Source organism: Camellia sinensis, chromosome 4 (assembly GCF_055761805.1).
Source record: "Camellia sinensis isolate YWXY chromosome 4, ASM5576180v1, whole genome shotgun sequence".
Taxonomy (NCBI): Eukaryota; Viridiplantae; Streptophyta; class Magnoliopsida; order Ericales; family Theaceae; genus Camellia; species Camellia sinensis.
This window is the reverse complement of record NC_138964.1, coordinates 8,159,689-8,187,341: the sequence shown is the minus strand read 5'-3', so window position 1 is coordinate 8,187,341 and position 27,653 is coordinate 8,159,689. Positions and strand designations below refer to the sequence as shown.

Sequence of the window (27,653 nt, the reverse complement as noted above, 5' to 3'; positions counted from 1 at the left end):
AATTAATTGAACTCGACACATTCTTTGTGTTCGCTGCATTTGTATCTAGACTGCGTGGACTTATGACTTGTTGCCTTAACTATTGTATCTAGGGAAACTGTTTTGTGTTCATTTGTACATAGACCTCGTGAATTTGTATTGGGAAAGTTGTTAGACTCTGGACATGTATATATATGACTATACCTTTGCTCAGAATGATTGATATGATTATTTGTTTGATAACTTGACCGTTGGGACTATGACTCTGGGATTGTGTGACTAAACTCTGAATGATAAACTCTAAACCGTGGACTGTAATTGTTGAACATTGACAAGACTGTTTGACTCGACTAGTGAGCCTATACTTTAGCGACTGTATGACCGATTTGAAACTTTTGTATAACAATCTATTATTGTGTACCACCGAGAAACTTTATGTGATACACCGTTGTGTACCTCATGCTTACATGAAAAACTCATTAGGGAAATTGCTATACTTACTGTAATGCTTACCTCTCGATATGAATAACTGCATGCCTGTGCATTTACCTGTAGAATCATTGGGAGGAAACACATTGTATATGACCTGGAACACTTTGACATGAACTATTGTGATACATAACTTTGATGTGATTTGAGAATCGAGGAACTTAGAACAATTGTAGAACTCCTGATTATGCACCTAAGCGAATGAAGTATGAACTCGAACCTTTACCTGATCTAATCTGATAGAACTATGGTTTGATGAGACCTTTGTTTACCTGAGAGAATTTCTGTTTGATGACTCACGCCTTGAACTTTTATTTGATATGACTGGGTAGAACTTTCATCTGATATGACCTGGTTGAACTTTCATTGATTTGATCTGAGGAGACCCTTATTGAGAGCTATTATCTGACTGATTACATTATGGGGGATTGTGAATTGCTTATGATTGAATAACAGGGCCGTGTTGCTAAGGGAACTAACCGAATGAGAATTAGAATCAATCTTGAACCCTTAGGAAGAATGTGAACCGTCAACAACAGACTATGTGATTTTGAATAGCTTCTTACTATATGCTTGTAATCGATTGGGAAAACACGTGAATGAGATTATGAAATTTGGTAACTTGTGCTTGGGGAATATGGGAATACCGTATACATGACACATGGTTAATTACTCCGGTATTACCGTTACTACCATGAACTTGTTTGACTAAGAGAATGATTGCTTTTGTGTTACTGTACTTCAAAACTGATGGAATTTATTGACAGCAGACTGGTTCGATTATAAACTCTGATTACCTGGGAGGATATGCAATCAGTATGACTGCTTCTGTATTGACACATAGTACGATTGAATCTGTGGAAACTGAGGCTGATGAATAGTATATGAATGATAACTTCAGAATGACCAGGATTAACTGTAATAAGATTACCGGATTGAAAACCAAATCGAATAAGGACCGGATGGATGACTCGGGAGTGAGTAAATCAAGAATCTATGATTTAATAACAGGAAACAGTGTGAATCTATGACATCCCATAAGTACTTGACATAAGTAATGAGAGTAATAACTTAATAAAGTTATGTCCAACTGTATTTATTTTCTGTGTGACAAAATAAGTTTTGTTTTCTGAAGTGCTATATGCTGTATGCTGAATGATTGTCTAATTTATAATATGTATTCGTGACATCCTTAGCATCATATAATATGCGTCCCTTCATGGGTCATCAGGTCCCTTTATGGGTTATCAGGTCCCTCTATGGGTCATCGGATTTGTTAGTGCTAATGTATGCATCACGTATGTTTAAGTAAGAATTGTGACATCTGTGTATGATCTGGACATGAATGTGAATATGAACATGTATATGAATCTGTTTCTGATTAAAATCTGAATGCGTATAAGACTCTGTTTTGATACGAACCCTAATCTCTGTATATGATTTGTGATTCTGTTTCTATGCGAAGCTAAGGTCGAGATTGAGTATGAGCATATTTATGAATATGGTTATGCTTCTTTTTTGTAAAGAATTGCAGTTATATTTTCGATGAACATCATTTCTTTTGATATAAGATAACTTGAGTTTGGAGGACCAAACTTTTTATGGAGGGGAGACTGTAACAACCCCTATTCGTAATTAGCTACTAATCCGTATTTAATGATGTTAATGAGAGGATTAAAATAAATTATGTGTTTATTCTGCACTTTGTATGATTTTAGCTTTCTATCTGTTACTTACAGAAATATCTGTTTGGAATTTCACTTTAATATGTAAATCGAAAGCCTTATCGGCATCCGAAACCGAAATTGATTACGTCAATATGTTATTTGAAATTTTTAGAACCATATGACAAATTTTATTAAAAATTGATTTAGTCTTATTCATTAAGTCATGCTTGATTAGCCTAATATTCTAGTTAATGTGTTTTAGCACCATAAACATATATATGAGACATAAGCTCATTTTGAGCTCATTTTCTTTTATCTCTTGAGTGGAAAAATCTGGTGAGACATTTTAGAGAGAGAGGGAGCACAATTCTAGTGAGAGAAAGAAAGAGATTGTAGAAGAATTGAAGGCTATAGCTTGAATTGATCAAAGATTGTGTTAGAACAAGAGTAATTCAAGACTCTAGGTAAGATTACAACCTCTAGATTGTGTAACTAAGTCATTTAACATGAAATTTCTTCAAGATTATGAGTTTGATGTGTATATTGAGCTTAGAATAAAGATTTGAGTTGCAATTCATGCATGCATGTACATTTTCTCACAAATTGAGCATGAATTCCAAGAATTCTCTCATGCATGTTTGAAATTCATCTTCATTTAGGGAAATCATCAAGTTTCAAGTTGTTTTGTGGTGTTTGATTATGTTTTGAGAAGTTTGATACAAGAAAAACCCATGTATGTTGTGTTCATGAACATTCATCATGTTTTAAGTTGAAATTGTGAGCTTTTGGAAAACTCTTGGGCCATAATTTTATGAAATAATCCTAAATTCTTTATGTTTTACAAGTTTTCTATGTTATCTCAAGTTTTGGGGCCCAAGAGATGTGTTTTGAAGGTTGGAATTCGAGTTTTGAGCTTGGAGGTGCAATCTGGAAATTTCAGATTTTGCATCTACGCCCGAGTGTAGGAGTTTACGCTCGAGCTACCGCTCTGAGTGCATGCACTTTCACTCGAGCGACCAAAAGTCCGCTCGAGCGTGAATTGCAAGCTCCCTTCATGTCTTTTACAGATCGCTCGAGCGAAGGAACGTGCGCTCGAGTGACCATTCACATCTTGCATGTCCGCTTGAGCGAGGAAAGCTATGCTCAAGCGTGGACCTTATTTTCAGAAATTTTGCCTAAGTGTTCCAAGGCATGTTTTGGCATCCTCATTGCATTTTAGGCATTCCTAAGCCTTAATTAAGCCATAGTAATGAGGTTATGGATTAGAAACACACTAAGAAAAGAATGTACTAAGTTCCGAGACTGCAAGTGTGTGTGTTTTAGGCAATGTGATAAGAAAGAATAAGAACCAATGTAATGAAAGCTAAGCCTTAATGGCCACTTGAATGTGTAATGATAAGACATGTTTGTATCATGTATTTTGTGATTGTAGGTCAAGACTCAAGGGTTGATTGACCATTGCTGGAACCATTGTGAGTAACGTTATTGTAAAGATACGTTCATATGAATTACGTTTCAAATGAAATATGATAAGTTCTGATTTCTGAAATGATATCTGTTTTCGTGAATGAGTATTCCATGTTTGAAATCTATTATGGCATACATAGATAGTCCCAAGTCATGGGGGACGACATGAAAATGCGGGTCCATGACATACAAGTAATTACGAGATCTCGTTAGCCACTTCATTGTAGTGATATGTGTTTAATCGGTATCCAGGACCGATTACTCTAGTCGGAAGACGTTTTGTGATGTGTTCTATGGGATGTACCTTTATTATGTTCTGATATGAGAATGATTATGCTCTGGTCTGTTTTCTGCTTATGATATATTCGGATTTCGTTCACTAACCCCTTTACTTTAATGTTATTCATTGGGTTTTAGCTCATTGTGTGTATATATATGTATAGGTGAGCATTCTGGAGCCCGAGCCTGAAGGCTTTTGTCTGGATCTGTGTTCTGTTGTCAGCCAGCCATTGTGCCTCACGTGGAGGTTTCTGAAATGTCCTGTGTTTAAGTTCTGTGGTTTCTGTTTATTTAAGACTTGATTTGATGTCATTGGTTGTACTTAAAATACTGTAATGTGTGTGGGTATAATATACGACTACCGGTTATGTATATAAAGTTTTAAACATTTTGTTTTACATAAGTCAGCACAACTCATTGGATAACTATATTTATGTATTTGCTTCCGCTAGCCCCTTAATCTTGTTAATTTGTTCAGAGGCCTTCAGTAATCCAAGGATTACTGGCCGGTTACGATGCTAAACCTATAGGGACGGGTTTGGATCATGTCAATTCTTGTGGCAAGGGAAACTGCTGCTGTTGTTCTTGGTTGCAGTTGCTGCTGGAGGCTGGTCTGGTTACTGTAGGAGGCTGCTTTGGTTTGTGCAGATAGTAGAAGGGTGCTGCTGTATGGTGTTGATTGCTGGCTGGTATCTCACCAATCTTGGTTGCAGTTGAATTGGGTGTTGTTGCTATGTTGGATGTTCGTTGTTTTTTCTTTCTTTATCTTGTTTGGTTGCTTCTGATTGGTTTCTCACCAATCTTGGGCTAGTGCTAGTAAATGATTGTGCTTCCTTTGCGGTGCCAACTTAGTTGGGATCGTGAAGGTTAGCTATGATGCTTTGTGCACTCCTCCGCTTTATTGATGTAATTTATGCATGTTTTGTATTATTATATTAATAAAGCTTTTTTTGCTGATCAAAAAATGAGAAACCTTTACACAGTGAAATTTCTAAAATTTTAGAAGGCGTGAGATTGAATCTGGAGGGACCATTCATGAAAAATAAATCTTTTTGACAAAATATATACATGTAAAATATGATTTACCAAAACCTTGGAAGGGTTAGGATCCGTTTCCCACTGCCGCTGACGATCACTAGTTGTTATAAGGGATTTACTAGTATGCCTAATAAAATATGATTTTTCACAAGGAAAATGAGTGAGAGCACTAATTAGTGCTATCACTAATGATGTGGCAGTGGGTCCCACCAGGAATGATTTGATGTTTTGGCCTTGGTGTTTTATTTTTTTTCTTTTTTTATTGAGTGCCATGTCATTAGTGGTCTTTTTAGAGCTCCAAAATTAGTGGTCTCTATCATTGTTGTTTTCACAAACCAAAAACAATTAGTATATTCGGCCACTTAGAGAAAATACTAACATGTGGTGCTCAATAATTAAGGAATCACAAAATACACTAAATAAATTATCTAATAAAATGGGTCAGTATTATCTTATCAATTTTTATTTTTTTGTTTTGTTATGTCATTAGTTAAAAGCACCACTTGAAAGTCCAATTAAAGAGAGGAGGAATCAAGAATTAAATTGTCATGATCTATTGTTGATGTTGGAGCATATATGAAGGTAAGAGTCTCACATTGGGTGAATCAAAGGAATGGATCTTAATATTTATATATATTTGACGGGCTATCCACTTATTGATTTAAACTTTTAAGTATGAGTTTTAAATAATGTATGTTAAACTCTCGTGTTCTTCCTAATGGATTCGACTATGTCATAACGCTCTTGTGAAACGATATAGTTGACATAATAATTAATTTTGCTTTTAGCGGATTAATCATAATGGAACAATATTATCCATTGTTTCATTTCTCTACTCTCTTTTTATTTTATTTATATTTTATGTAATAGGGTAATTTCTCCTCTCCCTAATTAAATTTTTTCTTAAACGAACATTATTTTGTAATTTACCTTTTAAAGCATAGAAAATTAGTTAATTCAACCAAGGTCAAGACTTAATTTGTTTCACCAAATTTTGAATATAAAATAGGGGTGAATTTGAATGGTATGACGAAAATTCAGTGTGATCACACAACTTGAAAGTTTGAATGTATTTGAGAGTGGATTTGCATTAAAACTATTTTTTAATCCAGACTCCAGTGTGATCACAAGTACAGAATTATCAAATATAGTTTGGTTGTGTGAAGTAATTAAAAAACTACCAAATATAAAACAACATTTTTCAAGGATTGATTACGTATGATAATCTTACTTGGTGGCTGGAGTTTAACCGTTGATACTTACACTAGAGCGGATTTACCTTTCAAATATTATATTTAACGAAACAACTGAATTTAACATACTTGGAATAAGTATAAGTCTAAGCACCTTCTATTTGTTTTACATAAAATTAATCCATTATTTTGGAGAGCATGAAAAGGCCTAGTTTTCACATTTTATAGCAGAGGAATTTTTTGGATCGGTCTTAAAATTTATTTTTAAAAATTTTTGGTTGAGATTTTGGGTCTTTTTTGCTTTGGGTTGTTATGCTGATAATTAATATTGAAACTTGAAAGAAACAAATGTTGTCTTTATTTATTTCTTTTTCTTTTTCTTTTTCTTTTTCTTTTTCTTTTTCCAATTTTTTTTTCCTTTGAAAGGACTAAGGTTGTCAATCAATACTTGGAAAAAAAAAAAAATATCCATAAAGACATACAAATGTTGGTTGCGTTTGGTAGAGCTTTTTAACTATGATTTGAGAGTATGAGTTGTATTTTGAGTTTGTGAGTTTTGGAATTATGATTTGAGCGTGAAAAATTTGTTTGATGAAAGAGTTTTGAAAATAGTTTTGAATTGAGTAGGGAATTTTTGATGTGACATTTGATATTTGATACAAAAACTTACAACTCATAACCAAACATACAACTCAAAATTCTATTAAAGCACATAAAACATTTTAAAAAATTCGAAAAATATATATTTCAAATATGTAAAAATTAACATATCAATTGAAAAAAAAATATATATATATATATATTGCACTGTTTTGGCCAATCGGCCAGACGACCGGTGAAACAACCGGTTAGGCCAAATTTCAAAAAAAAAAAAAAAATTTGAAAATCACGCTCTCAAACAGAATTTTCTGCAGATATGTGGAAAATTAATTCCACGTACCTATCCAAACATCATATTCAAATATAGGAGTAGAAAACTAGTTTGGAAATCGTTTCAAACAGAGCCGTAGTCTTTCAGTACTTAGAAAAAAAAACAATTGCCTTGTTACATCTATAGACAATGAAATACTTCTTTGACCTTGGAAAGTTTCATATATAGAGAGTGCAATTATTCGGTGGCACTGTAGCATTGATGTTGTAATTTTACAAACATATTTTCATTTTTTATTTACGTGAAAATTTATGTGGGTAAAGATGTATTTGTAATATTCACACAATCGTTGCTGAAATTTTTTTGATAGGTAAGGCATATCAATTGAATCATGATGATGACATGATTACACTCCATGGTTTTCTATGGAAAACTTTTTTCAGAAAATATTTTTTTGGACCTATATATGGTGGTAGTGGTGGAGGTGGAAATAGTGGCATGGTTTTCTATGCAAAACTTTTTTCAAAAATTATTTTTTGGACAAAACTTTTTTTTATATTTGGTGGTAGTGGTGGAGGTGGAAGTAGTGGCATGGTGATGGGGCGACAGTGGTGGTGATAGCGACGGTGATGGTGGCAATGGTTGTGGTGATGGTGAGGTGAGAATGGTTGTAATAGGGTGGTGACATTGGTAAGACTTTAATTTGAAAAATATTTTTCGTATTTTAAAAATAAAAAATATTTTCCACCCATAGGTTTATTTTTTATTGACCATACAAAATATCTTTCATTGAATTTCGTTTTTCATTCTACGAAACATCAAAAAATACGTAAAATATTTTCTAAAAAATATTTTTTTCCGAAACAAATGGAATGCAAATATATTTTTTTAAAATGTTTTATTTAATGTAGTTTTTTAAAGTTGGATAGCTTGATCTCCAATGTATTTTGGTCACGTCTTTAAGGCCGGCTGCCGTGGTAGAAGGGTTAGGCTTTCCGTGCATGTAAAGGTAATTGTTGGGCGTGATATATCATATATCCATAAAAAAATTACTATTTTTTTGTATTGAAAGTTATGAATATTTATAATATATTTTATTGATTTGTAATTTAAGTTACAAATAGCTAATTTTTGATGTGTACGCTGAAGTGAAAGTTATATTTTTTAATAGTAAACAAAAACTTATCTTTTCTATAATGAAAAAAATAATGTCATCATTTATGTTATAAAATATTGTGGTATTATTATGGCATGGTTTGGGAAGAGGGTTTGAAGGTTTTTTTGGTTAAAATAGTTATAAAAAATAAAATAAGATTTTTAGCTTAATAAGACCAAGGGCTAGTTTGGCATGTACTAAATAAGTCAAAAAGTCAAAAAGTCACTATCTTATTTAAGTCACATCATCTTATTTAAATCACATCAGCTCTCTAACACATCACATCAAGCCCAACCCAAACCCAACCCAAACCCACCAATAAGTCAAAAAGTGCACTTTTTTAGACATCCCAAACCAACCCCAAATATTACATCCAACCTATAATCATTTTATTCTTGGGTGCTGTTATGGTGTGCAACCCCTTAAGGTTGCACACCATATGCAACCAACACAAAGGGTGTAAGTGGAAGGTGTAAACATAAAACATGACAGCAAATAGAAAGGCGTAAATGTGAGGTGTAAGTTGCACACTTAAGAAAAGTCCTATATTCTTTCTCTTATAAAAAAGTTACAAAAGCCAAAAACCCTTATCAAATCAGGCTTTTTAGCCTTATGCTAAAATAGTCAAAAATGTCAAAATGTCAAAAAGTCAACCCACTTTTCAAACCATACCTATGAAAAATATGTCATGCATGCACCATTGTAAAGGTGCTTATAGTAACATCTCCCTATATATATATATATATAGATGGTTGGCGATGTTCTTTGTTTTCTATATGGAAAGTCACGGGTTCAAAATCTTCTATTTTGTTGAATTTTCAATTTTTTTTTGCAAAGTAAAAAACTAATTTGATAAAAATAAACACTCAAAAAGATATTTAAAAAATTTTAAAATTAGTTTTAAAAATCTTTTTCTTTTTTTAGGTGAAATAATTTTTAAAAATTCATGAATAGTCAAAACAAAGTCTCAAACGCCCCTATAGTAATAATTAAAAAAGGATAAAAAAAAGAAAAAAAAGGAAAGAAGAAATTAATTACACTAAAACCCCTCAATTATTAGGGAATATTATCTTACCCCTTCATCTATTAACCACTCAATTATAAAAATGGTACAAATATCCCATTTTGAAGGTAGTATGGAGGGGTGAAAATGATAATTCTTATAGTTATATGGGTCAAAATATGTAAGTTCATCAATGAGTAGGTAATATGATATATGCTAATAGTTGGAGGGTTTTGGTGTAATTAACAATAAAAAATAGTAAATTCAAAGTGAAAGCAAATGTTTAGGTTTGAATCAACACAGTGTCTCTTTACCAGGAAAATGAAAATCTAGAGATATGTATAACAATCTTTAGGTTTGAATTGAATCAACATGGTGAGACTCTTTACCAGGAAAAGAGAAAATCTTGAATGAACTCTTTACCAAGAAAAAAACAATCGAAAAAGATAATGCAAGATATGAGGAGGGACTTTGATTTTCAAATCGCGTGTACTTTTCTTCTTCTTCTTCTTCATATTTGTTGTGTATGTAATATAATCAATTGTTTTTATTTAATTAATTAATTTAAATTTAGTTTTCAAGATCCTTCTTCCTTCATTTCCTTCATGTTTCTTGTTATATTCTTGGTTGTTTCCTTTTCCATCCCATGGGCTGCGCACTAAAAACCAGAGTCTTTTTTCCATGAGAATCTATAGGTTCATGCATATTCACTACATTCAATACAACTCTCTTTCCCTCTCTGTCTGTCTATCTGTCTGTCTGTCTCTCTCTAAATCTATTCTAAAAATATATGAAAAAGTCTATAAACACATAAATCAATTACACAATATATCTAATTTTGTGATGATAATATATGTACTATTATATAAAGTCTGCATCCAAGTTATCAAGATTTTTTAATTTTTCCAAAATACTCTCACGTAACTTCCAAAATACTCTCACGTATAAGGAGAAAAATTGATAATATCTATACTATTATATAAAGTCTGCATCCAAGTTATCAAGATTTTTTAATTTTTCCAAAATACTCTCACGTAACTTCTTATAACTTTTTGTCTCATATAATTGCCAAATCAAAAAATTTAACAACACATATCGCTAGTATAGCATTAAAAGTAAGTTATCTCAATTTATTTCTCTCATAAGAACATTTTTAACGTTTACTCTCTTTTTTTCCATCAAATTTAAGTAAAAATTTGAGTAAAAGTTTCATATGATATCGCTCGTTTCAATGGAATAATTTGAGATTTCATCAAACTACCGATTGACTGGGAGGACAATCAGAGGAATGTCTAGTCGATAGACCGGTCAGTGTAAATTAATAGGCAATTTTACAAGGAGGTGGTCAACTGCGTGGACAACCAGCTGAACATCTGGCTGGTCATTCAGTGCTCATGTATTGTCCAACACCCACTTGTAAAGCTAATAGTTATCTACAATAATTTGGTAAAAGGTTTCAGTGTCGTCAATTTGATAAAAAATTTGAGATATCCTAAATTTGATACTAATTTGATGTTAACGTTAGAGCACTAATTTTGTACATACAAAAAAATGACACGTTGGAGACGCTTTAAGACCATGTAAACACTACATCAATCTTGGCAAATTTACTTTTTGAGTAATTATAGCTAATAAACCATGTAAACACTATTTCATCGATTTCAACAAACTAATTCTCCCCACCTAAAAAAATAAATAAATAATTCTATAACTAGCTATTATTTATAATTACTTTGGTAAAGTGTTCTTTTTTTTTTTAAAATAGCTAATAAGACAAAATATTACATCAAATCCATAACCATTTTACTTTTTCTCTGACAAACATCCTATCAAACTACAAAAAAATTCAACTATCTTCCCAAATACAAATAATTTAACATACTAAAATAGTGAAAAATTAAAATAGCCTACTAAAATAGTCAACTTTCCAAAAGAGACCAGTATGTCAACAAATTTGTTGAGATACTACTATTCATTAGTTATTTAATAATTTATCATTTTTGATAGATTTGATCACAATATTTTTGACTTTTCCAATTCAGTTCGTTGAGAGAATGGATAATAAAATATATTTTTAATAAAATAGAGTTAGAATAGAGAGTTTAATGGATGGTGATTTAAAAAAAGAAAAAAGAAAAAAAAAAGAAGCTACATAAAATATAAAATTGGCATTTTGAATTATAATTGGCACAAATTTTTTTTATGTGTGGATGCCCTAAGAGCATTTCCAACAATGGTTAGTCAAAATAGCAGGCCAAATTCATTATTATTATTATTATTTAAATTTTAGCTAGTCACTTTTGCTATATATAGTCCAAAAATATTCTCTATTTTAACTATCTTCATTAAAATATTTTTTCTATAAAAGAAAAATACTTTAGCCTTACCAACGAAAAAAATAAGCAAGGAATAAATTGATAAAATTTGTTGAGCTAGTATACAATGCCTACTTACTTTTGGTTAGGTATTGTAGCACAATGCCAACTTAGCCAACCCTTTGCTAGACTATCATGATGAAATAAGGATTTGAGCTAGCTAAAATAGCTAAATAAGAGAAATAATTAGTCAATTGTGGATACTTTAAGTGAAATTGATGTTGAAATAACTAATTTCCATTCTTGTTTTTGTTTGGAAAAGTTACGTCTTAAAGATAGTAAGAAATAGATAAACACATGTTACATTTTCTCCTTTTTCTAATTCAACTCAATTACTTTACAAAGAAAATTAATTTAAAATTACATTAGAGGACTCCATTTAGAATTATCACTCTTCAAACACTCAACCATTGTAGACAAAAATAAATAAATGAAAAAAAGAAAGAAATATAGAAACCCTTGTCCCCCTTTCTCTTTAAAAGCTTACACCATTTACTAGGGTAGCGTTTGGTATCGTTTACATTTTTTATTTATGTTTACAAAAATTTTATAAATTGATTTTTGTTTATTTTTACAAAAACATAAATTACAAACGCGTTTGGTTTGAACAAAATATTTAAAAAAATTTAAAAACATAAACTAAAAAATATATTTGTTCAGGCCTAAAATATTTATATTTATTTTTATTATTTATGACAATGGGATCACACACATTATAATTGAAAAAAAAAATTAATTAAAAAAATTATTGAAAAAAAAATTAATTGGAAAAAAAATATTTGAAAAAAAAAATTAATTGAAAAAAATAATTAAAAAAAAATTTAATTGGGAAAAAAATTAATTAAAAAAAATATTTGAAAAAAAAAATTACTTGAAAAAAATTATTTGGAAAAAAAATTAATTGAAAAAAAAATTAATTGAAAAAAAAAATTTGAAAAAATAATTAATTGAAAAAAAATTAATTGAAAAAAAAAATTTGAAAAAATAATTAATTGAAAAAAAAAATTATTTGAAAAAAAAATAATTGAAAAAAAACATTGAAAACTGAAAAATGAGTTTACGTTTTTTCTTCAAATTTATAAACTGAGACAACAATTTATAATCCAAAAAAATTATCAAACAAGTTTTTATGACAATTTTTAAAATTTTTATAAATATAAACTGAAAACGAAATGGTTACTGAACAGATCCTAAACATTTGCCTCTAATTGAAATTAATTACTCTACACAGAAAATTACAGACATTCATATTAAGAGAAAAATCTAGAATTTGCCTCAGTTGTATTGATGTTTACTTTCAATGTTTGATTTGTACATTGAATTTTATCAATAAAACTTGCTTTTTCGCTGATAAAAAAAAAAGAAATGTATAGAACTCAACTACTTTAAATTCATCTCCCCTTCTTTCTGAAAGCTCAATCCATTTACTTAGATGTCAACATTTGTTTTTCTCAAATCTTGATTTAAATCTATCTAATGTGCCTGTTTGGCAGAAATTATTTATAGCTTATTTCAACTTTCAGCTTAATTTAAGCTATTTTGATGTGTTTGGTTTAACTTATAGCTTATAACTTATAGCTTTGTGGAAGTCAGAAATCAGCTTATTCTTTGAGTAGGGCAGGAGATGCTTTAAGAATAAGCTGGAAATCAGCTTAAGTTGAAAGTTATAAGCTATAAGCTGTTTAGGCATAAGCTATAAGCACTTTCCCACAGTTCTACCAAACAGGGCTAATATAAAGCAATAAAAGTAGAGTTTACTCAAATTTTTGTTATCCCTCATTGGAACTCATGTGACACTCTAGTTGCTCTTATGTTTTTAAAATGCCGGTGAAATTAGTTGCACCCAACCTTTTTTATAAATTGATTAACACATGAAGTTTCTCATTACACATTTTTATTTTATTTTTTTTCTTCCCAAACCATGGAATTTATTAATAGACCGAAGAATGTGGAATTTATAGAGTGTATTGTTGAAGACTTATAGAATTTATGGAATTTATTAAATCTTTCTTATAAATTTATATTCCATCTAAACGACATATGTAGATAAACATATCTTTCTTGCATCCATTCTCCATCATAATATGGGACAAAAATATGGGTTGGATTGATATGGAAATGAAAATGTGTTGTAATTTGATAGATATACATTTAAATAGGTAAATCTTATTCTTATATACATAAAAAATTGTACTGTATGTATGTTGATTTCATCGATAAAATTTCTTCTTCTATTGATCAAAAAATTATCGATAGAAAATTAAAATAACTTCAATGTTAAAGTAATTTAACTAAATCATACAAAATTATGTGAATTGGGTGGTTGCAATTAAAAGTTTATTTGATGAATGAAGTTTATAAAGTAAAATTAAATGGACCATATATATTAGGTTAGAGTTTGAATCCCATTAGCAATAAAATAAAATAAATAAAGATTAAGGACAATCATATACTTTAAATTTTTTACTTTAAGCTAATATTGCTTGACCTAATAATATTTTTATTTTTCTTTCTAATCCCATTATCTATCATATTTTGAAATTTTAACAATTTTATTTTTAATTCTACTAATAGGTTCTTACCCATACATAATTTGTTTTATTTAAAAAAGTTAACGTTTGTACTCTAACTAAAAGATTTTTAGTTCTTCTCAAAGATTTATTAACTTGTATAAGTGATTAATTAATGAGTATTAATTAAAAAGATTCCAAAACACAATATTATTTTGTACGAAATTTTGTACAAAAATTATATCGGTATAGTATTGCTCAATATGTAATGATATGCATTTGTGTGTGTACTTATTCAACCTCATTTATAGTTAGAGTACAACATATTAAAATGAACATTTGAAGGAAAAAAATGACCATGAACATTAATATTGTTTGACTTGCGCGTTAAACATTCTAATAATTTTCAGATGTTAAGAGCAATAAAATCAAATAGCAGAGAGGACTTAGTGTGAGAAGTATATATATATGTATATATATATATCTTTTACACTGTTAGTTTTTGACTACTTCAATGGAATAAAAAAAAAAATGCCATTATATCATAACTATGATATTTTTAAATTTAAAATTGATTTCATTAACATAAATGATAAATAAAAAAATGGGATTAGGCAAAAGACATGTTCATCAACATGTATTGTACCGCGTATGTCGACTGAAAATAAAAAAATGATATACACAAAATTAAGAGTTGAAACTACAGAGTAAATCACCAAATAACTACCAAATCACCAAAAGAAAACCTGCGAAATTTCCACCTTATAACTACCAAATTTCAGATTAATGTATGTATTGAATTGTATCATCATACATGACTCATATTGCTTTCCATGTGAATTGATCATGTAATTAGCAAACAAAAATACTATATAGTTAGCTGAAAAGGCCAAAAAACAAAATAAACACAGAATAATAATTTGAATCTAAATGTATGAAGAAGTTTCATTGAAGATGTGTCGTTGCAAACCAACTAGGCTTAGACTAGTTGGTTATCATAACTTTTCAAAGAGTTTAGTTCTTAGAGAGAGGTTATGAATTCAATTCTCTTTAGAGGAAGTTGAATTAAGAAAGTAAGCTTTTGGTGATTGGCAAAGGGTGGAAAGGCTAATTTTCGTAGATCTCAATCTAACAACTTTCAACTTTTGCCGAGATATATATATGTATATAGATATATATATATATATATAAATGACAAGGATAAGAAGTTTAAATTTAAAATTCTAATTCATTTTCTAGTGACTCAGTGAGCATTTTGGATGGCTATTTCCATCATCAAATACCCAGTTTTGTGCTGATAAAAAAAAAAAAAACCCAATTTTGCTATAAATATAAAATTAAATAGATAATAAAATATAAAATATCGGTAACGCCAGAGACATGAAGAGATTTTTGTGTTATTAAACCTGTTGTAACTAACAAAACACAATATATAATACAATAAACATTTCGAAAAAGAATTGGTCATCTCCCACATCCCCCACACACTCCCTTCATCGACCTGTACCCCTCTCTCTCTCTCTCTCTCTCTCTCTCTCTCAAGAGAGCTCAAAGTCCATGTCACGTGCTCCTAGCGTGACCCACATGCACTACCTCTATAAATACTTCTCAACATATTACGTTGCTAGACACATCTCTCTCAAGCTTAGCTCTCTCAACTCTCTCTCTCTCTCTCTCTCTCTCTCTCTTCATTTTCTAAACCCTAAATTCAACTACAAATGGTTATCTTCTCCAAAATCGGTATCATCGGAGGCGGCATTAGCGGCTTAGCTGCTGCTAAACAGCTCTCCAGTTACGATCCGGTGGTCTTTGAGGCCACCGGTTCACTTGGAGGGGTCTGGAAGCACTGTTCTTTCAGGTCTACGAAACTCCAGACCCCTCGTTGCGATTACGAGTTCTCCGACTATCCTTGGCCGGAGAGAGACAATTCAAGCTTCCCATCCGCGGAGGAGATATTGGAATACTTGTATTCATATGCTAGGCACTTTGACTTGTTGAGGCTCGTCATGTTCAACTCGAAGGTGGTGGAAATCCAGTTTGTCGGTGACCAGAAAACCACTGAGTCTGATCATGGTGGTAATCCGGGAGAGTTTGGGAGTCTGTTGCCAGGACATCCGGTATGGGAGGTCGCTGTTCGGACCGACCAGTCGGAGACTGTTCAGGTGGTTGTTCTCCCTGTAACCTATAAACTTTGATTTCAAAAACATCCAAAGCACCGTCCTTTTCGAAAAAGATAACTTAATTTCATCTTCGGTGATTGACAATTTTTACTCTCCTTTAGGGAATAAAGTTGTGTCAGCTGATTCATGATTTTTCAAATGAATATGGCGTACACTTTAAAGGACAGTACTTAAGACGTGGGGTATTTTTGAATCATATGACAAGAACATACAAAAATGTCAAAGGGGAGGGAGGAGGTGGGTGGGGTCGTGGCCGATAAGTAATGAGATTTTATGTTTTTGATATTATTCAATTTTTTATATTATTAATTATTGATATATGAGTCAATATTATTTGATATCGATAAATATATGATCAATATATGATGGCAAAATCATAATTGGGGGATAACAATCTTACACCCCTATGAAAATATTGGAAAAGTGACTAGAAAATGAAAGTGATACTTTATTTTTTAAAAACTTTTATAGAATTCGTTTGTCAATTATATATTTTAGTTAAAAAGTTAAAAAATTATTATAAATTATCATATCATTCTCTTTATTTTTTTACATATTTTTTTATAAAAAATCAAAAAATTACTAAAATAACAAATTCTTAAACGAGGCCTAACTAGTGAAATAAATACACAATGTTTTGAGAATTTTTGTAGAGAATCTTTCATTACAATGATGTTATAGTGACTATTCTAATTTGCAACTAAAAAAATCCTATCGAATTTTGTTTTAAGGGACAATAACATATCAGCGGATCACAAAAAATTATTTATAAAAGGTGAAAAAATTTATAATTATAATTATTAATATTTATAATATTTTTTACTTTTTACTTTTTATAAATATTTTTGATTGACACCATATCAGTGTAATTCTCCCTTGTTTTAAAGTAATAAGCCACAACTCAACTATATCATTTTGTATAAATTTATTGTATTTTTTTTTCTATATATATATTTTGTAGATTCCTATGCTTTCCATATTAATGGAGAATTTTCATTAGATTTTTTCTTTTTCTTCTTTTTTTTTTTTTTTTTACGTTTTTACTTTTTTATTTTTTTGTAGAATCATATATCTTCCATATTAATGGAGAAAAATTTGCATTAGGAAAAGCCTATTCTCACATAATTTCAACACCGAAGCTTTGTTCAAAATTATGTAACAGTGACATTTTTTAATTTTTAAGCCACTTATATGGGCCTTAAGCTTCAAATTATAAAATCAACAATTTCACGTCATTATGTATTCATAATTTTTGTTTATATAATATTACTTTCATAGTATGATCAAATTTATCCCGCTCTTCTTCTCTTGGAGAATTAAGCCTTCTTCAAAACAAAATTGATGACTTCATGATCAAGTGTGCATGCATACTTGTATTTATGCATGTGAGACTAACTATCACACACACACATAGCTATTCTTCACTTAGTGTGAACATTTTGTCACGCAGTTTTGATTCTCAAAAAGAACCAGACAAAAAAAAAAACATAAAATCGATCAACCAAATACTACACACCTCTCTCTTCTAGGTCACGAGCTCAACAACAGTTCCAACTACACACACCTGCACGCAGTGTGTGAACTCTTTTAGTATATGTGCGTGTGTTATTAAGGTTGTTGTGCTGATTTTTGTTATGTTAATTTGTTTGATGGCAGTGGTATGCTTTTGAGTTTCTTGTGATTTGCACTGGGAAATATGGCGATGTTCCAAAAATACCAGAATTTCCACACAACAAAGGCCCTGAAATCTTTAAGGGGCAGGTCTTGCATTCCCTTGATTATTGCAAACTCGACAGAGAAGCTTCCACAAAACTACTCAAAGGAAAAAAGGTTGCAGTCATTGGCTACAAGAAATCAGCTATTGATCTTGCTTTTGAATGTGCTGAAGCAAACCAAGGTAACTAATGCTTTAAGATCCACACACACACACACACACTCACCACTACACAATACATAATAGATATAAGGTCTAGTAACCTCAGTCTCCAAATTTTTATATTTTATTGTCTTAAAACATACATGTAAGATAATTTAAGATGTGAAAATCTAAAGACATTATTTAATTACTGAGAGTTTTAAGACATGAGAATATAAAAATATAAAAACATAAGAGCTCAAACCTTGATCTATATGCTATGGTCAATAATGCGCACACAAAAGGGTTGAATGGGTGTACTTTGCCTTTCACTTAGCTGTTTAAGATGGGTCAAGTCGATTTCTTTTTTTCTTTAGTTAATATAAGATTAATTACGAATATGATAATTATTACATCAAATTGGACAATTATAGTTCAACAGCACAATATAACCTCATAATATAGGAGCGGTAATTAATATTTATCTTTGATAATGATTGATCCCAATCGATTAAGTCAACTTATTATGTGATTAGTGTGTTATTTTTTATTTTTTATTGTCAAAAATACGTGCAAACAGACAATCTGACTAGTGACAAATTAATTGTATAAAAAAATGTTGCTACAAAATTTTTATAGTTACTAGATTATAAATACTCTAGTTTTTGCTCTTATCCGCGTGAGATGGTTTTAACTTAATGTGTCTTAGAAGGGCATCCACATAGTCATGATTCTTCTCGCTAAGTTGCTATAGTTTAATCAACAATACCTCCCCATGTGTTTTCTTACCAAAAATATTAATAATAATATTGTTGACGTTGTTGTCTCCGTATTTGACGAGTTAAAGAGAACGTTTAAAGATTCAAAGTTATGTGAGACTTATTAGTTCAATAGAGATTTGCTTTTGTTTTTGCTTTTTAATTTTTTTTTTTTATATCCAAGTCATTTTGCTTCGATGGGATTATTCAATCCTCTACAAACATTTGCTCCATTGAACTCTTGCATTATTTTGCTCCATTGGAATTTAGCAATTGTTTTTTTAGTATATATATATATATATATTTAGAATCTAAAAAAAGTTGGTATATTTGGTAATTAAAAAAATATTATTATTTTTGTTGTAAATTTTTTTTATATAAATGTTTGAATTTATGAGAAATGGGTGATCATAATCCTTAGGTCTCGTTTGGCAATATTCAATTTTAGTTTAAAAGTTAAAAATCATTTAAAAAAAATAAAAAACCAACAAATTATATCAAAAAATCAAATATTCTCATTTCTCTTTACTTTTTACACATCTTTTCGTAAAAATCAATCTCAAAATACTAATTCTTTTTACGTCATATTTTAATTAAAAAATAAAAAAGTATTAAAATAATATATTCTCAAACAAAACCTAGTGTTGTGGAATTATTGTTAACATAAGGAAAGAAACAAGGTAGAATTTTTCAAAGTATTGAGCCCGATATCTATAGGAATTTTCAATAGAGTTATATTTTTTTATGTGGAATTTACTTATTTAGCCAAATGAAACAAACATTTTACTTTGATTTTTTAAACCAAAAAGCAGCTTATTTGAAAATTACTAAACAAAGCCTTAGTGTGTGGCATGGTCACCACATCCTTTTTTGAATAATAATCACTTTATTTAGTTTCAGTTTTCAGAATTTATTTTTCAAAAAATTCTATTTTTTTATTTTTTGTATTTTTTTTTATTTTCACTAAATTTTTTAAATATTTTAAGTAATTTTTTTAATTTTTAGACATGCCTAAGTATAATATTTATGAAAACAAATCTTTAAAAAATATCACTAAATACCAAAAATATAAAAAAAAAATTATGAAAATTCAGTACATTTTTCAGATTTTTGTGTATTTATTAATTTTTTAAAATATTTTTTCACAAATATTTTATTATTTAGATAAATCTCAGTAAGGTATATCTAAAAAAGTAAAAAAAAAATTGCTTAAAATTTTAAAAATATTCACTAAAAACAATAAAACACGAAAAATAAAAAACTCAATTTTCAAAAAATTGAATTCAAAAAACTAAATACTATGCAAACATAATTTTTGTACAAAGTGGTGCAATTTTTTAGAGCATCCTCATCAAGCTCTTCAAACTTTATTTTTTAGCTAAAAACTTCAAAAATGAGGCAGCATCAAACTCGCATGAAACTCGTCAAAATTTACGATCGGTATAGTAACTTGTTACAATAAATGAGGCACTGTTCATCGCTATTTGTGTGTTACCAGATGTCCGCTCGGTCAACAGGTCAACGGCAAATTTTTTTTTTTTTTAAAGAATTGTTTGGCTGGTAACTTATTAATTTAATATAAAAAACAAGACTAACAAACATAATAAGAAAATAATATTTAATAAGAATAAATCAGAATAAAGAGTTTGATGCAGTAGGTGCTAAAAGGTGAGTAACTAAAATAATGAAATAACTTTAATTTAACTAAAAAGATTAAAGAGTTTGGTGTGAATGCTCTTATAGTCCTTTCATTTTAAACTAAACACCAACTATTATTGCTCATAAATTTGTAATTTAACAATACCACATCATGCTACTGGGCTTCCATACAAAAATTCTGTTTGTTTGTGAATCAATTTCCAGTTTTTGTTAGTAATTTTTTGGGTCCGTAGTTTTTTTTCTTTGGTTGTTGGGTTTTAATTTGTCCTTTTATAGTTGACCAAAAATTGTAGTTATTATACAAATGATTGCGTAAGAATTTCCACGAGAATGTGGAACATGTTACATGCTTGTGTTTGTTTCTCAAGAAAGTCATTAGACAGAGAGAGAGAGAGAGAGAGAGAGAGAGAGTTGAGTGAGAAAAGGCCATTTTTGGTCAAGCCATCAAATAGACAATTAATGAAGTGTGTGACAGACCAAAAGAACAGACGATGAAGCATGTGATGTGTTGACCATTGTATACTCATGTTTTTAATTTATTTATTTATTATTTTTTATTATAGAATTATACTATGCCAAGTTTGGACAATGGAGAGAGAATTTAAAACTACGTATGAGAAAATTTCTCAGCATCCACACAAACAACTGGGTTTTCATTTCCTTATTTGGTCAATCTTGAAAATTCTCTTCAGAACACAAAGTGTGTATCCAAACATGACCAAATAAAAAATTAACAAAATCAACTTCAACATGTGTGACCTTAAAAATTAAGGAAGAATTACATGTTGCTCAAGAAAATTTGATTTATCTTCAACATGTGAACTTGAAAATTAAGGAAGAACTACATGTTTCTTGAGATAATTTAGGTCAAGTTTGGCAAGTTGCCCAAAAGACAAAAAGTCAAAAAGTTACTCAAAAAGTTAAAAAGTTATCACTATTCACCAAAAGTCAAAAATTACGGCTGCACAACTCCCAATACTAATTTTCCCCTACACACTAATTTATACAATTTTTTAATACACATTTTTCCATAAAAAGTCAAAAAATTAACACAAACAACCATATTTTTTTCCTCTACTTTTTAGTCCAAAAAGTCAAAAAGTACACTTATTTAGGACATCCCAAACAACCCCTTAATTTATTTTCTTCTTTTTATTATTTAATATTTTTATTTCTTTATAAAAAAAAATAAAAATCATTAAAATGATGACACATATATGTTACTTTAAATTGGGTTCATTCTAAAAAAAATTCAATAAAATTGAATTGACCACGTGAGACTAATTGAAATTTGAAATTTTCATAAGATACAGTTTGTTTTGATTTTGAGAATTTTTATTCAATACCAACTGAATTGATTGAATTACTACATTTAAATATACTTATTATATTATAATTCTTTGAGTAAGAGAATTATTTAGCATGTTTTGTAGTGAAAGTTAAAAGAGAAAAGCATTTATAGAATAACCCCACCCTTTTTTCGACAGTTTCTATAAAATCCTTAAATTTTTATGTGAATTTGCCCTTTATAATAAATCAACAACTGACACGCAAAACTTCGATCGAACTAAATCCAACCGTTTACACACCTCCATCAAATCATTTTTTTTTTTTTTTTTTTATAATGATTAAGAAGTTGAGGTTTTTATGTAATGATTTTGTTGTTTGAATTGGTATTATATATTAGGATCAGATGGGCAGACATGCACCATGGTGATCAGGACCCTGCATTGGACTGTTCCACATTACTGGATTTGGGGCTTACCCTTCTACATGTTCTATTCCACAAGATCTTCTCAGTTCCTCCATGAAAGACCCAACCAGAGCTTCCCTAGAAACTTCCTTTGCCGCCTATTATCTCCCGCGGTATGTTCAAATTTCTCTTACAAACAAACAGTATCTCATTATTTTCTAGCTACAATTTGATAATAGATCTGTACTGCTAAAATCATGGCTCTTTGATTTTCGTTTTTGACAGAGACAAGCTGTGTCGAAAATCATCGAGTCCTATTTGGCTTGGAAGCTTCCACTGGACAAGTATGGATTGAGGCCAGACCACCCCTTTGAAGAAGACTATGCATCTTGCCAGATGGCTATTCTCCCTGAAAATTTCTTCGCCGAGGCTGACAAAGGAAAGATTGCATTCAAAAAAGCATCAAGATGGTGGTTTTCAGAGAAAGGAATTGAATTTGAAGACAATACCAAGTTGGAAGCTGATGTTGTGATCCTAGCAACCGGTTTTGATGGTAAGGAAAAGCTCAAAGCCATAATCCCCGAGCCTTTTTGCAGTTTGATTGAGTATTACTCTGGCATGATGCCCTTGTACAGGTAAACAAAATGTGCTTTTGAAAACAAAATGTTTTGAAAAATATTGTGAAAAATGCGATGATGACAACATGAGTTTTGTTTCACTGTCAGGGGCACGATCCATCCATTGATTCCCAACATGGCATTTGTCGGTTACATTGAGAGTGTTTCGAATCTGCACACTGCAGAGTTGAGGTGCAAATGGCTGGCTCGACTTGTAAATGATCATTTTAAGCTCCCAGCTGTGGAGAAGATGCTTGAGCAAACAACTGAAGAGCTGGAAATCATGAAAAGAGCAACCCGCTTCTACAAGAGAAGCTGCATTTCGACTTTCAGTATCAACCACAGCGACGAAATCTGCGAAGAGATGGGATGGACTTCTTGGAGGAAGAAGAGTTGGCTCGCCGAAGCATTTAGCCCGTATAACAGTCAAGATTATGAGGAGAAAAATAAATAAATCTATGACGCTACACTTCTGCCTTTAACTATATCTATTTAAGTGATTTCTTATCAAGGGAATATCAGAAAAATGATAAGCGGAAAAAATAATTACAAATCAATGGAGTGCAGCTAGGTGCAAGTGAGAACCGTGTCATTTTTGCACAAGTCTCACTCGTATTCTATTGATTTGCAGTTACTTTTCTTGTTTTTCCATCTTTTGATATTTCCTCTTTATTATTTAATTTAATATCTTTTATTGCAAATTTAAAAAAGAAGAGCCAATGTTTATAGGAAGAAATTGCTAGATATATCAATGCGTAGAAGCTATAAAGACTTGTGCTTAATCAATGAAGCATTTGTACTATTGGAAAATAATTAATGAGAAATTTATGTTTTCATCAGAAGTATATACATGGTTTGGTTCCTTATTAGTGGCAGAAAATTCCTATGGGGCTTCACTGCTCGATCTCACCCTCGCCCCCATTCCTGGTTGTAACGTTAAACTCTCCTGTCCACGCTCCTGCTCCCACTCCCACTGCCACTCCCACTCGTAACCTTAAACTCTTCTATAGGACCCTCACTCTCCTGTCCTAGCTCCCTCTTCGTGCAACGTGGTTGGTCCAAGATTAAGTACTCACTCAGCTCCACCTAGTTGTGGATTGCTACAATTTAACCCCGAAAACTAAACTGCACAAAGGCTAACCAATCTCTGACTTCTCATTGCTTACATTTCACAGTATTCAGGTGGCATAGAGCAGAATCATCCCCTTTTCATGAATTTTGTAAGGGAAAGGCCCTGATTCAACTAATAACTGCAATGGTTGCACATAACATATACACGACTCACAAGGCCCAAACTCATAAGAGAAATCAAGAAATCGATTATCTAAATTCAAGAAAATAAGAATAACTCGCAGAGAAAGAGAGTGAAGGGGGGAGGAGGAAGTAAGACAAGTTCAAATTAAGAAAGGTTTAAAGACTTTGAAGTAACTTCAAGGTTTCATCGATGTGCTTTTCGGGTTGGAACTGGTTGTTGTAGACAAGTTGAACCACCCCATTCTTGTCAAGAACGTAGGTCTGTCTTCCGGGCAATGTTCCAAACAGATCCGATGGTACGCCCCACTCTTTTCTGATCTTGTTACCCTCATCGCAGAGCAATGTGAACGGAAGTCTGTATTTCTTCGCAAAAGCCTATATCCATCCAAAATTTTCATCAACCACAAGCTAAATTGTAAGAAGAAAATGTAAAAACATTAGACAGATTTGCTCACTTGCTTTGTTGAAGTTCTGTTGTTACAAGTAAAACAAGAAAAAAAAAATGGTATGTATATGTTGAAGCATAACATAACAGAGGAGGGTATTGAGAAAAATTTAACATGTTTTTTCTCCTACCAAAAAATGAGAAAGTAAATAAACAGAAAAAGAGAAAGGGATCAATGAACATTTGTTTGCCAAAGCAAAAGGAACTTGAAACATGCTTTCATCAAGTAGTAACAATAAAATTCACAATTCTAAGAATTCTCCATTGGCTTAAAATGCAGAAAATTAACATTTAATTTAAACAGAATGGCGACTGATTAGGTTGTGTCAAATATATTAATTCATCACAATTCTCAATTTGAAAAAAAGAAAAAAGAAAAAAGGTGCATCTGACGGGGCCATCAAGCGCCCAAGATGCATCGATGCTATTTTGTAGCATTATTACTTCCAAATTAAACAAATGCTGGCAACAGAATTTTAGAAGAAAAAATGGACTGATTATAACCAAACAAGTGTAAGGGGGGAAAAAAAAAACTGCAGTGTTTCCTCTGAACTGATTGGTTAAACAATCAGAGATACCAAAGTTGTTTCAGCTGCAGTGTCCAGGAAATGCATTTGTCGATATTACCTTGTGCGATGAGGGGTCGTCACCACTGATTCCAATAACCTCAGCTCCTGCTTTCTTGAACTTTTCATAAGAGTCCCTGAAAGCACACGCCTGTGCATACAAAGACTCATAAATTCATTAGCATCTTTATATTAAGAGGCTGCTTTGAGAAATCTTCATTCAAAGCTAGTAACTCTCAGTGCTTACAGAAATTCACTAGTTTAATCAGACAGTAGCACCTCAAAATCGCCAAAATAAGGCTTTGAATTGGAACAGTATATTATTTCTTGCCAAAAAATAAAAAAAGACAAAAAACAAACATTATTGGTTGAATTGAGAGTACTAGCTCATCTGTGCTCATCTGGTGTATGATCCATTTTCTAGGAAGGTACTAAAAAAATAATTTTTACATGATTATAATGAAGTCCCAAGAATTGTTGGAATTATTTCAAAAGAATTTTCCAGTTTCTAAGGTAGAGTTTGGTTTGTTGGAATGATTTCAAGCAGAAATGGAATGACTATTTCTTGGCCTACCAACAGAACTGCCATTCTCCTAAATGGGTGAATGGTGATTCCATTTGCAATGTAAATTCCTTTCTTTTTTTACCTACATTTCAATGGAATGACAATTCCATTCTAGTCTTATTCTAGTAAACCAAACACATGCAAAGTGATTTCGGAATCAGTCCCTAGCAAAACTAAATTCACAGTCAACAATAAAAGAATCACTAGCATACAAACATATCTGTGTATATGCAGTGGACAAATTCTTATTACGCATTTATTGGTCAAATGTAGTGATTTGCACAATGTTTTGATGATTTTGTTATGATTTCCAGGAAGTTCCAGAACTTGGAAGTCTTAACACTGCATTATAACTACTGTAACATTAGGATTGTGTTTGGATTTTGGATTTGATTAGGAACTTTTAGACGGAAAACAAAAAAAAAAATTATATAAAAAAAGTGAAGGGAAATGTGAAAAAAATCTAGCTTGTATATTTCATTTACATTTCCCTCCTCTTCTCCTTTTCCCTCCATAAATTCTTATCCAAATCCAAACACAGCATGGAGGGAAAGACAGGGAAAAGAAAAAGGGAAGAGAAATGGAAGAGTACCTGTTTGGTGCAACCAGGAGTTTCATCAGCAGGGTAGAAGTAGACAACCACAGGTTTTCCTTTGAATTTGGAGAGACTCACATTCCTTCCATCTTGATCTTTCAGTGAAAAGTTTGGAGGCACCCCACCTTTGTTTACCTTTAAACAAATACATACCCACAATTATTATATATAAGACATCAATTACACGTACAATGCATAAGATTTGTGTATGTATTTTGGATTTGGAAAGGGCTTGGTAGAGGACAAAGAAAAGGCAGGAAAAGTGGAAGTCTTGAATGAATTATTCACAAATTCAAGATCCAAACATAGTATGAAGAAGCCAACAAAATGCATATACCTTGGCAAAAATGGAAGTCTTGAGTGAAGAAGCAGAAGATGGGAATGATAGAGAGGAGGCATAGGAGAGTTTGTGACCATAGAATTGAGAATGTGATGATGATTTGGGGAGAATGGAGGGGTAGAGAGGTGATGATGATGATGGGGTTTTAGGAGATTGGGATGGAAGTAGAGAAGGAAGAGAGTGGTTTGGGAGGGAGAGGGAAGCCATTAGCAGCAGCAGTGAAGTGTATAGGGATAGAAGGTGTGAGGCTTTTGGAGAAAATGAAGGATAGGTTCACGCAGTTGCAGAGTTACTTTCTTTTTAATCTCCTCAGAGAAACCATGCTCTTAATTTGTTTGTTCTGTTTGTTTTTCACATAATAACAATGCTACAGACCCCAAAGTTGGGACCTCATTATGTATTTTTGTTTTTGTTTTTGTTTTTTGTTCTTTCCTTTCTGGATTAATCACAGATAAGTGAGGATGGTGAAAATTGTGTTTTTTAGGGATCTACAATATTGTTGAATATAGTAGTACATGTAGTGTTTGTGAGTTGTTATTGGTTGTTGTTGGTGTTGAGGAAGGATAAGGGAGGTGTGTGTGTGGTGGGGAGGCAAGTGCAAGAGGGTGATGATGAGTGGTTGGGGAAGATGGGGTGGGGATAGATTGGCTTTTATTTTTTTGGGCGTGGACAATTGTTGGCCTCAACCTCTGATTACGGTTGTACTACTAAATACAACTATTTGGCATTAGGGATTTGGTTCGTGTTAGGACTAAATTTACAATTACGAGAAATTCTATTGGGTGGCCTCGTTTGGAAACATATTTTTTTGATAATTTTTTAATTTTTTGGTTAAAATGTAATATAAAAAAAATTAGTATGTTTGTAATAACTTTTTGACTTTTTACGAAAAGATGTACAAAAGGTAGAGAAAAAAGAAAATCTTTGACTTTTTAGTATGGATTGTTGGTTTTTTGATTTTTTTAGTGATTTTTTGACTTTTTAACTAAAAAGTCACTTGCCAAACGAAGCCTTAATTGTGATTTTTGTATTAATGGTTATAAATTATTACTTATGTTATTAGTTATGATATATTGTGATATTAGTTATGATATTATTT

General features: G+C 31.1%; 2 protein-coding genes across 2 annotated transcripts; one reads left to right on the top strand and one right to left on the bottom strand.

The window, feature by feature from the left end:
• The first annotated feature begins 15,653 nt into the window (after window positions 1-15,653).
• Window positions 15,654-23,631, top strand: FMO1 (flavin-dependent monooxygenase 1). The gene is made up of 5 exons (XM_028260955.2): window positions 15,654-16,189; window positions 17,864-18,104; window positions 22,167-22,345; window positions 22,458-22,807; window positions 22,898-23,631. The coding sequence occupies exons 1-5, from the start codon at window positions 15,746-15,748 to the stop codon at window positions 23,241-23,243; spliced, it is 1,560 nt and encodes a 519-aa protein (XP_028116756.2). The 5' UTR covers window positions 15,654-15,745; the 3' UTR covers window positions 23,244-23,631.
• A 457-nt stretch (window positions 23,632-24,088) lies between these two features.
• LOC114314476 (peroxiredoxin Q, chloroplastic) lies at window positions 24,089-27,061 on the bottom strand. Its single transcript, XM_028260958.2, has 4 exons — window positions 26,552-27,061; window positions 26,212-26,349; window positions 25,116-25,205; window positions 24,089-24,418 (listed from the first exon to the last, which is right to left on the bottom strand). The coding sequence occupies exons 1-4, from the start codon at window positions 26,759-26,761 to the stop codon at window positions 24,200-24,202; spliced, it is 657 nt and encodes a 218-aa protein (XP_028116759.2). The 5' UTR covers window positions 26,762-27,061; the 3' UTR covers window positions 24,089-24,199.
• Window positions 27,062-27,653: the final 592 nt, after the last annotated feature.

Excerpts from the sequence above, each read along its gene's own strand:
- FMO1 (XM_028260955.2), top strand. The coding sequence starts at position 15,746 with ATGGTTATCTTCTCCAAAATCGGTATCATCGGAGGCGGCATTAGCGGC. Across the intron at positions 16,190-17,863 it reads ACCAGTCGGAGACTGTTCAG|TGGTATGCTTTTGAGTTTCT; the intron begins GTGGTTGTTCTC and ends GTTTGATGGCAG. Across the intron at positions 22,808-22,897 it reads GGCATGATGCCCTTGTACAG|GGGCACGATCCATCCATTGA; the intron begins GTAAACAAAATG and ends TTTCACTGTCAG.
- LOC114314476 (XM_028260958.2), bottom strand. The coding sequence starts at position 26,761 with ATGGCTTCCCTCTCCCTCCCAAACCACTCTCTTCCTTCTCTACTTCCA. Across the intron at positions 26,350-26,551 it reads AGACTTCCATTTTTGCCAAG|GTAAACAAAGGTGGGGTGCC; the intron begins GTATATGCATTT and ends ATTTGTTTAAAG. Across the intron at positions 24,419-25,115 it reads ACGACCCCTCATCGCACAAG|GCTTTTGCGAAGAAATACAG; the intron begins GTAATATCGACA and ends GGATGGATATAG.